Source organism: Phocoena sinus, chromosome 2, assembly GCF_008692025.1.
Source record: "Phocoena sinus isolate mPhoSin1 chromosome 2, mPhoSin1.pri, whole genome shotgun sequence".
NCBI classification, from domain to species: Eukaryota; Metazoa; Chordata; class Mammalia; order Artiodactyla; family Phocoenidae; genus Phocoena; species Phocoena sinus.
The window spans coordinates 142793064-142807888 of record NC_045764.1 but is presented as its reverse complement, the minus strand read 5'-3'; the positions used below and the strand labels follow the sequence as shown (position 1 = coordinate 142807888).

At 40.0% G+C, this 14825-nt stretch overlaps 1 protein-coding gene across 1 annotated transcript; it reads right to left on the bottom strand.

The window, feature by feature from the left end:
- Positions 1 to 1894: 1894 nt before the first annotated feature.
- On the bottom strand, positions 1895 to 14496 carry CCDC196 (coiled-coil domain containing 196). The gene is made up of 10 exons (XM_032624969.1): positions 14447 to 14496; positions 14190 to 14342; positions 12808 to 12904; positions 11723 to 11773; positions 9902 to 9979; positions 9616 to 9699; positions 9033 to 9092; positions 8522 to 8663; positions 2183 to 2253; positions 1895 to 2011 (listed from the first exon to the last, which is right to left on the bottom strand). The coding sequence occupies exons 1-10, from the start codon at positions 14494 to 14496 to the stop codon at positions 1895 to 1897; spliced, it is 903 nt and encodes a 300-aa protein (XP_032480860.1).
- Between the last annotated feature and the right edge of the window lie 329 nt (positions 14497 to 14825).

Genomic DNA, 14825 nt, shown 5'->3' with positions numbered 1-14825 from the left:
GTAAATTGACCTTGGGAGACGAAGATTTTTACTTAGTTGGCTTACTTTACTCATTACACCATACAAGGGATTCCTACAGGTAATGAAGTGTTTTGTAACAAATCAACTTTCCTCATATTGACATGAGATAGGAAATTAATGACAACTTAATTAAAGAAAAGATCTGAAGATCTCAGGGACTACAGTATGATCCAGTGGTATCATACTGACACAAGACAGGGTGTCAATAGACCTGGGACTTTGGAATTAACTTTCTGTGGCCTTATGCCATACCTGAGGCTCTATCAAATCCCAGGTACTGTGTTAGGTGATCAAAATGAAAAGATGAAGAAGACACAGTCCTGGGTCTCAAAGAGCTCACAGTTTGGTAAGGGAGATTAATAGCTGGATAAATAAACAATTGCAAGATAGTTCGCTAAGTGCTATGGTAGACGTAAGGTAGCCTGAACAATGATTCTGAAACCTGGCTTCACATAAGAATTTCCTGGGGACCTTTTTAAAAAATACAGGTGCTTTTACCCTCTCTCTCAGAGATCATAATTTTTTAAAAAAAATTTTATTTATTTTTGGCTGCGTTGGGTCTCCATTGCTGCAAGCGGGCTTTCTATGGTTGCGGTGAGCTGGGGCTACTCTTCGCTGCGGTGCGTGGGTGGGCTTCTCAGTGCGGTGGCTTCTCTTGTTGCAGAGCACAGGCTCTAGGCACGTGGGTTTCAGTAGTTGCAGCACACGGGCTTCAGTAGTTGTGGCTTGCAGGCCCTAGAGTGCAGGCTCAGTAGTTGTGGTGCATGGGCTTAGTTGCTCCATGGCATGTGGGATCTTCCCGGACAAGGGATCGAACATGTGTTCCCTGCATTGGCAGGCGGATTCTTAACCACTGCGCCACCAGAGAAGTCCTTCAGAGATCATAATTTACATGATCTGGAGAGAGCCTTAGTGAATTGGTGTTTTTAAAAGCTCCCAAGGATATTCTGATACACAACTAGGATTGAGAATTACTGGGATAGTACAAGGGCACCAAACTTGGCCCTTAGGTCAAATAGGCAACAGTCAAGCAGACAAGAGGAGAAGAATTTTTCAGAGGAACAGCTTTGTGCAAAGGCATGGATATAACAGAACTCATGGTGAATCAGGGGAACTGCAACTAGTTCTGTGCAGCTCACTGTAGATGTATGAGGGAAGGGGGTTACAGTGAAAGATGAGATTGGGGATGTAGGCAGGAGGCAGATCTTTATGTGTTTTGTGAAGGAGTTCGGACTTTATACTGAAGTCAAGGGGAAATCAGTAGGGACGTGACATGATCTCATTTCTCCTTTCGAAAAGATAGTTTCAGTGGTGCTGGGGAAGATGGATTAGAGGAGCTGGAATCAGGGAAACTAGTTAAAAGAGGGTGTGGTAATCAAGGCAGGAAAGAGAGCCTAAACTAAAACAGTGGCACTGGGAAGGCAGAAGATATTCACGGAATAGATAACGAGGAGGCAGTATCAACAGGGCAGATGGGTGTGGTGGGTGAAAGAGTAAGAGGAGTCTATGGAGTATTATTTCCTTATTTTGTAACTACTTTTGCTCATTTGCTAGTGGAGGATCTGCCCAGAACTAAACACTTCAGAGGTGGAGAGAACAGATTTTTATGGACTTGTTAACAACATACAGTGTGGTTTGAATCTAGTCATTTCAAAAATCAAAAGCTATCAAAATAATCAGAGGCTGTTTACAATCCCTAAATGACTAAATTCCTGACATGCTTAAGGCCAAGCATCTAACTAGTATTTCCACCCATTGTGGAGGGGAGAGAGAGTGGAAATAGCACTAAAACGAAGGTTTGAGAGATTTTAATTAACACAAATGGCTGTACCTAGTCTTTAAATCTGTCCAAAGCAAAGGGAGTGAAAGCTTTCTAATCCTTCAGCGCTTCTTCTGGCCTTGACCTCAGAAAAAAGAGCCTCCCTCTTCCTTCATCAAACTGACTTCCTTTAGCTCCTTGTTGTTTGTGTAGGTCTTTGCGCCCAGAATTCTCTAAGACAGGAAAAAACAGAAAAAAATGACAGCTAAAGCACCAAGTGTCCTGGCACTCACTTTGCAAATCCTCTAAAAATATTAAATTAGAATACTAAAAATATTAACAAATGCATTCCAAAATTCTACACCCACTATCTATTCAAGCCTTTGAAATGATTTCGAAAACCAAAGTAATTTTCACATTAGATTCACTTTTGCCAGTAGTTGCTCTGCTCATAGTTGCAGTGTCCATGGTACCTGATGGGGAAAATGAGGAAAATGAGAGCTTTCTTTGAGTAAAAAACCTAGTTTTATTTTGAGTTGCAAGGCTATTAGCATTCATCATAGTACCATATCATTGTAGGACTGACTCTGGTATTAGCATTGATATGGATTTTCTAATTGTTGTTTTAGAAAATAACTTCATCAAACAATGTTTTTAAAGTTGAAGTGGCAAACCTTCTTTTTTTTTGGGGGGGGGGGTACGTGGGCCTCTCACTGTTGTGGCCTCTCCCATTGTGGAGTATAGGCTCCGGACACGCAGGCTCAGCGGCCATGGCTTATGGGCCCAGCCGCTCCGTGGCACGTGGGATCTTCCTGGGCCGGAGCACGCACCCATGTCCCCTGCATCGGCAGGCGGACTCTCAACCACTGCGCCACCAGGGAAGCCCTGGCAAACCTTTTTTTTTCTGTTGAGAGCTCATGTCCCACAGGACAAAATAATCGTTTGAAGATTACATCAAGTAAAAACAATTTTATTTGAGAGCCTACAAAGTGTGCTTCCAATACAACTTTTAAATAAAGAAATGAGATGATAAATCATGCACATATCTGCACACCCTCTGGTAACCCAGACACACATTCCACAAAAATGGCTAACTGTGGACAGCGGAGAACAAACAAAAGGTGAAGGTGGGGGTTGGGATGAGAACGAGGAGGCAGAGAGAAAGGGAGAGAATAAAAAGGGAAAGAGGGAGAATTGTAGGGTGCTAAATAGGCTCTGTGGTGAGTCAGTCCTAGGTGAGGGCTGCCAGACTAAAATATAGGACACCCGGTTAAATTTGAACTTCAATAAACACCAAATAATTTTTAGTATATGTATGTCCCATGCAATAGTTGGGACATATTTAAACTCAACATTTATTGTTTATCTGCAATTCAAACTTAACTGGGGATCTTCTTTCTATTACCTAAGTATGGCAACCTAATCCTAGACAACCTTCTGCTCTCCTGATTGTGTGATGCAAAAAAGTTTAGAATATATTGTCACTCACTGAAATAATCATAATATCAATACAGGTACAGTTTACTTTTTTTTCAACCTTCAAAATTCATATTTAGGAAAGAAGACTTTTGTTCTCCCCTGGACTTCTGTGGAGTTTTATAGGAAGTGAAAGAATGAGCTAGTTTAGAAATTAACTTCGGACTTCCCTGGTGGCATAGTGGTTAAGAATCCACCTGCCAACGCAGGGGACACGGGTTCTATCCCTGGTCCGGGAAGATCCCACATGCCGTGGAGCAACTATGCCTATGTGCCACAACCACTGAGCCCACGTGCCACAACTACTGAAACCTGCACACCTAGAGCCTGTGCTCCACAACAAGAGAAGCCACCGCAATGAGAAGCCTGTGCACCGCAACGAGGAGTAGCCCCCACTGCCTGCAACTGGAGAAAGTCTGCACGCGGCAACAAAGACCCAATGCAACTAAAAATAAATAAATAAATAAATAAAAAGTTAACTTCATGACCTACTAATACCATGAACCGAAGGCTGACATTCAAAAGGTTCAAGTTGCTGCAAGGCTTGAAAAAGCCTGTATTTGAGGGCAATGTTATTTATCAAGGACTCAGATTGGAGCCAGCTGTGGGTTTCCGCCCCTGCCTTTCAGAATTTTAGCCTAACACTACTATTTTCCTTTCAGCAGCACCTGCTGGAGTGTATTCAGCCATCAGGAGGAGTAATACTAAAGTGAAGCAAAGGTTGAAGCTGGGGAGAATGACTTGGTTTCAGAACAGAGGGAGTTATAGAATAAATAAGGTCTCAAGAGTATTCATTTCCCACTGCACTGGGCTTTCATCTGAATTTATAAGTGTAGCAAAATATTCACATGCAACCTTCAGCTTCTTAAAAGAGCTCAAGGAAATGCTAAGAGTTGGGGTGGGCGTTTAGGGGTGGGATAGGGGAGGAGAGAAGAGCAAGGCTGTCAGAATCAAGTGTCTTATCACCAGTTCTATTATTATGGAAGATAAACCTCTTCTTTAAATACCGGCAGATGTGATGGGAAACAGCTGAATTTAAAGATTGCTTCGTGCCTGTGCGCTCTAAGATAGGTGACTGCCAAAGGCCAAGAACTGCTCTCTTGACTCTACAGAATTCTGGGTAGGGCTGCCGTACACTCTGGGCCAAACTGTAATTTTATACTGGTCTGGAAGTAAATCCTTTCAAATGCGACCCGTCTCTGGAAAGACTTCACCGTAGATGTAAAATATTTTTTTCTTCTATAAGACTAGGTGATGAAGTATGCTAAACCGATGAGACTGACCTGGCTAATGATACATACAACCTGGGCCTCAAGGGAATTTGCACGTAGGGATTGCTTGAAGTGTTACAAAGTCAGTATTAACACAGGATTATATATATATATATATATATATATATATATATATATTTTTTTTTTTTTTTTTTTTTTTTTTTGGCAGTACGCGGGCCTCTCACTTATTGTGGCCTCTCCCGTTGCGGAGCACAGCCTCCGGACGCGCAGGCTCAGCGGCCCTGGCTCACGGGCCCAGCTGCTCCACGGCACGTGGGATCTTCCCGGACCGGGGCACGAACCCGTGTCCCCTGCATTGGCAGGCGGACTCTCAACCACTGCGCCACCAGGGAAGCCCCAGGATTATGTTTTGCCAACCAAACAGATCACACCACTGCAATGCAGCCAACCAGCACACAGGACAATCGATGTGGGAGGAGGAATTCTTGGCGAGGAGCAGTGCGATAACCCTCCCTCTACTTGGAAATGCCTATAGCAGAAGGGCCTGTACCCTGATTTGCTGGAAGGTGTGTCCAAAATTACATTCAATCCTTTAAGACAGATCTGTGAAATTCAATTCTTTTGAAACTAGAGGAAAAGGAACATTATCCAGGAGCACTACTAAGTACTTAAACTTCAAAAGGTCCCCACCTTGCACAATTGCCTGATTTTTTAATTCCTTGTCCTGATCGCCTGATTTATCTGTGGTAGAAAAAAACAAACAGTATTAGGGATTGTGGAGGGCGGGACAGTGGCTGTTTTTGGAATGGAGGACACTGTAGTTCACGGAGTGGAATAATAGGTACAGATTTTGCAGCAGAATGCTGAATTTAATACGGGATAGTCAAGGCTGCCAGTAATACACCTCAGTGTCACAAAGCATGGCAGAAAACACCAAGAGATCTTTTAATTTTTTCATTTGATACATAAATGTAGCACATTTTGTCCTAAGGGCAATAGAAGACTGATGGCTCCCTGCAGGTTCCTGAATTACCACTGTTTATGGACTAAAGGCCTGGATGTGATTGGTGCCACCTACTGGGCTAAATGAAGAATTACAAATCTGTCAACCCCTTTTGGAAGTAGTATTTCTTTTGTTACTGAACAAATTAATGTTGGGGGTATGATTCTTTATTGGGAGGATTATACATTAAACAAGTGATAAGCTTGAATTCAAATCATAGCCTTTAGTTGTGGAAGAGTCATAAGAAATCACATACTGGAACACTGTCACTTTGTAGCATATTTTAGGAGGTGAACTTTGGATATGCAGTCAGAAGCCTGGCTTCTCTGAACTAGTTTCTTGTTCTATAATACCTACCCCATAGAGTCACTGTGAGGGTTACACAAAACCATGTTTTCAACATGCTCTATAGTATGTTATGGTTGCTTTAGATAAAGAAAAACACTGAAACAAAATGACTGGTCCAGGACATCTAAATGGTTAGCCTCAGAGTAAGGCCTGCAACTCATATATCTGACTCTAAATCTAGTGCTTTTCCCAGTAAATTGCTATTTCCCAAAATTTGATGGTGAGATGATTTTAGGAGGCAACTGCAATAAATTTAGGAGGTGCTGGAACACAGCATTAAATACTATAAATCACAGTGAGAAAATTATTCCTTTTTTGATTCTTTCAAACTTGACACCTTGATGGCATCAAGGAGAAGAGTTTCAGTTTGGTGCTGGTTTTCTTTAAAACTCTCTACATCTTGCTGATCTCACTTCCTAATAAAGATAAAACAGGTCTTAGGGTTCAGCACTGTGTTAGAATACTAAAATTTTGTTCTCAGTATACTTATTATGTTTACTTTCTATTATAGAAAACTACATCTGTTTTTCGTTTACAACACATATTACTGTTGGTAATAATATCTTAATATAACTACTTTAAAAATCCCTCTACGAAGAAAACTAATATTTCTTTTGTTTTCTTTTCAATAATTAAACACTAGGTTATAAATAGGTCAATAAAACCAAAATCTAAGACTTAAATTTCATATCCACTTGGGCTCAGACAAACTCAGAGAGTTTGTATATGTGTGTATTAGAAAATGAAACTGGTCTACAATCCATGCTCAATGCATGTGCAGTCAATAACACACAAGCAATGGGTCACGCATGCCTGTAGCTACGTGCACTTGTGGTAACTGAACAGTTTAGTGTCCTATCGCTTAATACTCCAGAAGCATTAGAGGAGAGAAGAGAAAAGAAGATGTTGATCTGTGGGCTGTTCTAGTTCAGAGTTCAGAGATTCAGTGCTCTGCAAGCAAGAGAAAAAATATCTTCCGCGGTGATCACGCTGAATGGAATCTTTCACTATTTTCTTGGCTTGATTTGAATCCAGAGTGAAAAGATTTTTGGCTCCTTACTCTATGGATCCCTTGAGATGACTTTCAGCTAATTTTAAATGAAATAAGACATGGATCTCTCGCCCTCATAACCCTCCCCTCCTCTATCTTTTTAATTTGCATCTTAATGACTTTATACTGCTTCTGGTTGTATTCCAGGTTCTTATTGGAGAAGAAAACCTCAAGCTTTCTGCTTTCCAATTCTTATCAGAACAACAGTTAAAAGAGAGACATGAATGGAACACTGGCTGAAGGATAGGTAGTTCGTCCAATCATCCAGATTTTCTAAATTTTAAATATGGATCAAGTCAGACCAACAGAGTGCTATGGACCTGGACCAAATCATCTTGAGCTGATCCATCACTTTTAAAAAAGGTTCACATCAGGGGCTTCCCTGGTGGCGCAGTGGTTGAGAGTCCGCCTGCCGATGCAGAGGACATGGGTTCATGCCCCGGTCCGGGAAGATCCCACATGCCGCAGAGCGGCTGGGCCCGTGAGCCTGCGCGTCCGGAGCCTGTGCTCCGCAACTGGAGAGGCCACAGCAGTGAAAGGCCCGCGTACCGCCAAGGAACAGATAAGAAACAGCCTAGGAAATTTAGATTCTGAATTTATTTTAGAAATATTTTTGAGGACATTAGCTACTATGACACACATAGAGTGTCCTGTTCCCCTGATGAGGACCTGGAAGAGAAATTTCTCTCTCATTTCAGTACCAGTAAAAGCTGTGTTTCTTCTGAGAACTTGGTTTATTTTTATTTTGTGGACACCATAAATTCATGTTTCTTTTTTGGGGAAATTCATAACCAAGACTGAAGCCTACCTGTACCAACTGTATGGTACTTTCACTACACATTTTTATGTATTTACCTGGCTTCAACTTATTTTCCCTTTACCTTGATTTAGTCATCTGTTTATTTGATCTTCATGCTGTGTGTGATTTTATAAGTTATTCAAGCCCTTACGGAATATGATTGAGAAGAAATTAGAGACATACATATTAATACTGATAAAACATTGGCATCCCTTAGCCATGATTTCTTATTGCATGTCTCTTTTTTAAATTACAGAGTTCAGATTCATAGATCCATGAAAATTTAAGAGCCCTTTCTTCCTGTCCCTAAGAAAACCATTCCTTTATTTTTTTATGATAAGCTATATGATTTCCTCTAATGATGCCATAAATTCTTTGGGGTGGGGAAATGGTGAAACTCCCAGAGGAATATCTGGATTGGTGAAACTCACAACCATTGTTGGATGTCTCTTTGGCCTTCTATTCTGAAGTAGCAGAGTCTATTCCAATAAGATTTGTGAGATCAAACTACTCTAATTCCTAAGAAAGGGGACGAGGTGAGGAGAAAACTGATATTTTATCAGGTGTCAACTATGTATCAACTACATATGCTAAGCACACAATATATTACTCAGTCTTTACAAAGGAAAATTTTATTTCCTCTAGAGGAATCCTTATCTTGATATAAGAGTTTCAGTGTAATAATAATGATGATGATAGTGAAAACATTTTTTATAACACCGCTAACTAACTTACTGTGTGCCAGGTATTGTGTTATCATTTTACAGGTAATGGGATCTCCAATGTAAAACCAAACAAACCTCAAATTGTGTACCTATGATACTCTACCTACCTCGGGACCCATGAAGATTAAAAAATGCTTGCTTTGGCTCAAAATTCTGCTGTATGTACAGTGATAACTTCAGATCATTGGGCTTCTGGTAGTTCTTCAAGGCTTCAATTCTCAGCTCAATCACTTTGCCATTGAAGTCATTCTATAAGAGAACATTTTTCAAAACTCCTCATATAGTATTGACTTCTCTAAATCCACTATTACCTGAATCCTTTTAACTCAGAAGTTTAAAAATGAACCTATCATGCTCAGTCTTTAAAAGTGGGCAGAAATTATGTGTGATTTTCCCCCCCATTTCAAATAGGACAAAATCAAGATCATAGGGAAAAAGTGCTATACTCAGGGTGAAGCTGGAGATAGGACTCTTCAGTCATCTTTCCACAAAACATTGCTTTTAGCATGACAATTGGTAATCCAGATGAGAGGATCAGGTTTACCATTAGGAAACTAAAAGCCTCTATATTGCATGAATGAAATTGTACCCTGTGTCCAGCCTTGGAAGACTTAGTACCTGAATGAAGTTAGCTTGTTCCTGATACCTGACCCATTCCATTTTCTTCTGTTGCTTTTCCTGGTGGAAGAAAGAGCCTCTGGTGGCAAAGTAAATTGAGATCAGAAATCAGTTTTCTCAATATGCTGCAAAGACTTTATAGCAAAATTATGGTGTCATAGAGTCACTAATATATTGGTTTCAATTGCAGTCCTCTTAATTGTCATCACCTGTACATCCCACTCTCCAAAAGCTAAAAGCTAAAAGAACAGGATGTTTTCTATCAATGAGTTGGCTGCAGGAAGATTAGATACAAGCATAATATCTCTAAATAAATGTTCAAAAACAAATTAACAAGTGTTTTGACATCACATAGCTATTTCAAAGTTGTCATTATTGGTACAGATTTTCCCACTTTGCTCTAGCTATCATGATTTACCAGAAACTTGCCGTGTCACTGACTCAGATGTAATACCCCAAGGGAACCAGATCTCCTATAAAATTTTGTATCAGTTCAGGAGCACACTTAGGCAGATTATTGCTACATTAAATATTTCTAATCTATCAGCTCTAAAAGCCACTACTTTCAGAAAGATCATACTACCTTCCTTATTTCCTTCACTTCCTCTGCACACAATGTCTCCAGTTCATTCTTGGTCTTCCTAGATGATGAGGGGGTTTGGGGAGCCTGGGAAGAAAGAAGAGAGCTAAAGGAAAAGGAGGTCCCAGGAAAGAAATGCAATGTCTTAGCAGACAGTAAATCCAATATACCCTTAAGGCCCAGATCCTTCCTATCTGTCTACCCTAATCAGTCCTGATTCTCAATGGGCTGTTGCCATCTGTGTGGCATCAACAACTTTGAAATTCCGAGCACCATGCAGTCCACTTGCCTTTCTGTCCTGTAAGTCTGCTTTGTTCTTTATCTGCAGTGCTTTTTGTTGATCACTGAGTTCTTCTGTGCTGAATGTCTGTAGAGAGACATTTTGGCAAAGCTTTAAATTACTGGGACTTCATGAGGGAAGTGGAAAGCCAATGTCAAGGCTTTTGGTTCCTGCCAGTCAGAAAATTCTCAGGGCCTGATATGAAAAGTGTACTACCAAAGGAGGTTCAGAATGGAATGAGCCCTTCCATCTGGTCTTTTGAGTGAAACTTATAATAATAAAAACTATTAACTGAACCTTTATTATATGTCAATCACTACTATAAGCTACTTACTACAATTACTTATTTACTACATTACAAATGTTCTCATTTAATCCTCACAGGACTATTTTTATTTCCATTTTATAGATAAGAAAACTGAGTCTTAGAGAGCTTAAGTCATTTGTTTAGGGTGACTCAGGTAGGAAAGTACGGAGCTAGAATTTGAACCAGATCTCCTGGACTCTGAAGTCTGTCTTCTTAACCACTAGACATACGATCTTGTCTCTCTATTTCTCATTGTCTAAAAGTATGGGGAGGGAAAGTCAATCACAAGCTCAGGTATATGGACATCCCTTATACAAAGTCTTTTGGGAGCTCTGGAGAAACTGGATTTTGATAGAGGAATGATGCTGGCATATTTCCTATCACTAAGACTCAAGAACTCAGAAACTAAAACTTCTCACAACTCATAGAATTGATTTGTAGCTGCCACTAAGAACTAGGAGCAGATCTCAGTACAAGATGCAGGGCTTGATAGTATCCTAATTATCTGTGGAAAAGTGAGATGGAAAAAGCAGTCAGCGATCACACTCACACCTGTTTATATCACAAGACAATCTGCTATTCAGGCCTCATAATTTGTGAAAAAGCACTTGGATCCCAAAGCCTTAGTCCACAAAGGAATTTCTACCCCTGCTTGGTTCCCCAGCAAAAAAATTTAATTTAATTTAATTTATATATTTAATTTAATTTATTTTTTATTTTATTTCCCAGCAAAAAATTTTATTTCTATCCCTGCTTGGTTTCCCAGCAAAATATTTTTATACTAAACAATGCTGTGATTATTGCAAAATCAAAGAGGAATTAGAATCAGGTATTCGTTCATTCAACTTACATTTATTGATTGTCTACTATGTGTCAAGCATTGTGCTACATGCTAGGGATTCCAAGATGAACAAAGCAATCAAGATACTGGATAAGCATGTATTCCAGAACCGGGCAGGGAGATAAGAAACAAATAAAATAATAATAACACAATAAAATTTAAAAAATAGTGAGCTTATGTTATAAAAAGTGCTGTGGAAGACAGGAACAGAATTGTATAATAGGAAGGGTGTGTGTGGGGGGGGTGATGTCCTTTTTCAGGTGGAGTGAATAAGGAGGGCTTCCCTGAGGAGGTGATATTTAAGCGGAGACCTGAAGGATGAGAATGAGCCAACTATAAGAAAATAGCATTACAAAGCCCAGGGATAAAGCAAAAGCAAAAGTCTTTAGAAAGGAAAGGTCTTGGCATGTGGAGACCAGTGTGGGAGGGGAGGACTTCTATGAGAGGAGACTAGAAAGGTAGGCAAGAGCCAGACTATACCTGGAATGGCTGTAAAGGGTTTTCCTAAGGAGAGTGACATTATTTGATTGTTTTAAATAAGGTCAGAGAATGAATTGGAATGAGGCATGAGTGGAAACAGAGACATGAAAAAATGAGGATGTAGACCAGAAAAAAGGGAAGCTTCTTTGCATTCTGGTTTGTAAGACAGATACTTTCAAGAGATCCTTAGAGGCACACATACCTTGTTCCATAGCATCTCCATTTCTTTCCGAAGCATCTTGTTCTTCCTTTCCTGGTGGAGAGGAAAAAGCAAACAAATAGAAATATGTGTTTGTCTAGTCATTAAAGTTGGAAGAAATTACTAATAGGGGGACTAAGGGGTAGGGGCATAGTAAACCACAGAGGAAGACAATAAATGGGCCTAGCCCCAAACCCAGGAACATGAGAGATGAGCTTGACGATGATGATAAAAAATAATAACAATTTGGAATAGTAACTTTAATTACGGTAATTGTGGTATATCAATATAGTAGTGAGTTTCTCACACTTGAAACACGTAAGATGTTCTGATCATATGGCAGTTTCTTTGGGGCTTAGACCACTAATTTTTAATTTTTAAGATCCTTTATGTTGTTAATTTTTAAAAATAAATTTATTTATATTTATTTATTTTTGGCTGTGTTGGTTCTTTGTTGCTGCGCAAAAGCTTTCTCTAGTTGCTGAGAGCAGGGGCTACACTTCATTGCAGTGCGTGGGCTTCTCATTGTGGTGGCTTCTCTTTGTTGCGGAGCACAGGCTCTAGGTGCACGGGCTTCAGTAGTTGTGGCTCGGGGGCTCTAGAGCACAGGTTCAGTAGCTGTGGCGCATGGGCTTAGTTGCTTCGCGGCATGTGGGATCTTCCCAGACCAGGGCTCGAACCCGTGTCCTCTGCACTGGCAGGCGGATTCTTAACCACTGTGCCACCAGGGAAGTCCTATATTGTTAATTTTTAAAAATCTTGAAAGAATCTCTCAGACCAAACTCTTTCCTTTCTTTTACTTTGGTTATTTTCTATTTCTTCTGAAATGTGAGGGGTTAATATGCTTGTATGCATTAACCTTTAGATGAAAAGTTTTTCAAAAGTCAAAAAAATAGAATTTTTGCTAGCTAGTTCTTATTCTTCCCAACATTTCACCTGACTCCCTTTGGTTCACCCAGGACTTTTCTAGATCAAGGACCTATGAGTGTTGGAGCACCAATGCTAGAGATGAGCACTCTGTCTGACAGCAATGGAATTGAGAGCCCTGTTCAGAAGGCCATTCCCTGGAGTGCCCACCAACCTCTTACCAGATTCTGCTTCATCTCTTCTGCTTCCTTAATGAGCTCAATGACTGAGGATTCACCATTCCCCTTCCCTGCCATAATCTGCCTCATGATCTGCAGACTAGAAAGAAGACAGATATCACAAAACATAATACTTCCTAAAAAGAAATATTAATATTCCATGACCAGTCAGAAACTACTCTACCATGAGAGGGAGATAGGGGCTGAAATCACAAGATTTATGGAAGTCCTTCTAGACATAGAAGGTCTGGAAAAGACAATTTCATTCCTAATTGACGTTTGCCTTAGGTATGTGCTCTATAACGAATTCTGTGCTCTGTAAGGCTCAGAACTTAGGTGTCCAACAGCTAGTGAGACTCCTCTCCACCCCTTCAGAAGAAAGTTTTGTTATATGACTTTTGGGGTAGAAAGGGACTTTTTTTTGCCTCTGTGAAGAAGGAGGTTGAAGAACCTCTTGTCTTAAGGATAAATCTCAGAATTATTCCCTACCCCCATCTCTGTTCATCTCCCCTACTTTACTTCTCCACATAAAAACATTTGAGTTAGTTGGAGAACCCACTTATATCCTTATGGTAGCCTCTAGAGAATCAGGCCATCAAGAAGTTTCTGATAAAATCCGAATATCCAATCTATGACTGTAAGAGAGGATATTCTTTAAAGGTATTAATTAACTTATGCTTATGTTCTTTGTGCTTTTCCCTCTCTAATTATAAGCAAAGAAGCAAGCCTTTGTGTTCTCTTGCCCTGAGAGGGCTGAGTTTCTCGGTTGTAAACAGCTGGTGCTTGACTCTCACAACTTTCTGCCTGGCTTTTTCTCTCCAAAAGTCTGAGCTCCCTGAAATGTTTACGGTAGGGTAGAGAATGAAGGTAGACACATTAAGGTGAGATTCTCTGAAACTAGAAAGGAAAAAGAGAGTTGGTGGATCCCAAGAACAGTGAGTGCCCTAGCAAAGAGTTAAGACCTCAACTGCCTAGTACATTTAGTAAGGCCAGACCATAATCCAGAGGACTCTGATGCTCAGAAATGATTACCATTTCACTGTGTGGCAATGGAAGAACAGAGTCATTTATCCTAAAGTGATTCCACAAACATGAATGAGGAGCTATCTGTGTGACCATGATGGATTGAGGATAGTAAAGTCTCTTAACAGTTTCTTGGGAAGAAAAGTAATAACTGTAGCCCTGTGAGATGAGCTGAGTTATATTTAATTCTACTAAAAGAAGAAGGATTCCTTGTCACCCTGATTTTGTGGTTACATTCTTTTAATTTACTATAGCTGAAGGTCTAAACCTTTTAAAAAATGTAAATAATCATTGCTAAATCCTATGGATTAAAGTTCTCTTGCCTTTCCCCTTCTAGGAAATCCTGAGAAGGGAACACTTACCTTCTTTGTCTTTCCTCCAAGTTAGACATCAACTTCTGGAATAACAGCTTTTTCTTATCTTCTAGAGGTTTTAGCATCTCTAGCAGTTCCTGCTTCCTTAGTTTTAAGTCCTCACTCAACTCCTTCAAGTAGCTGTCATCTATTTTTGGACTTCTGTGGGAAGAGACACTATATCTGCCTTCAGCCTGGGCTAATAACAGAGACCCTCTTTTCGTTCCTGGATAGTTACCACTTGGCATCTTCCGTCAAAGACTCACCTTGTTTTGGAAGATAAGTAAGATCCTGGAGAGTTTGAAGCACTTGTCATCTTGAAGGAAAACTTCTACTCTAAGAATAAGAAAGGTCTTCTTGAAAATATGTGCCTTCTTGTTCCGTTCATTTAAGTCATCATTTTTGTGATGCTGTTCTTGAAACTCCTGTTTCATTGGACAGATTTTTAGCTACAGGTTGAGGTCACAATGGCGCTAAGACCACAGATTTAACAGGTCTTTTAAATAACTCCAACATCAGAGACAGCTTATTGACTGAAAATACTATTAACTACATCTGAGCAGTTCTTGCCTTAGCTTTAACCAATGCCAAAAGTTTTATTCTGAAGTTTTTGACTGAGTAGGGTAGAATAATAACACATCTATA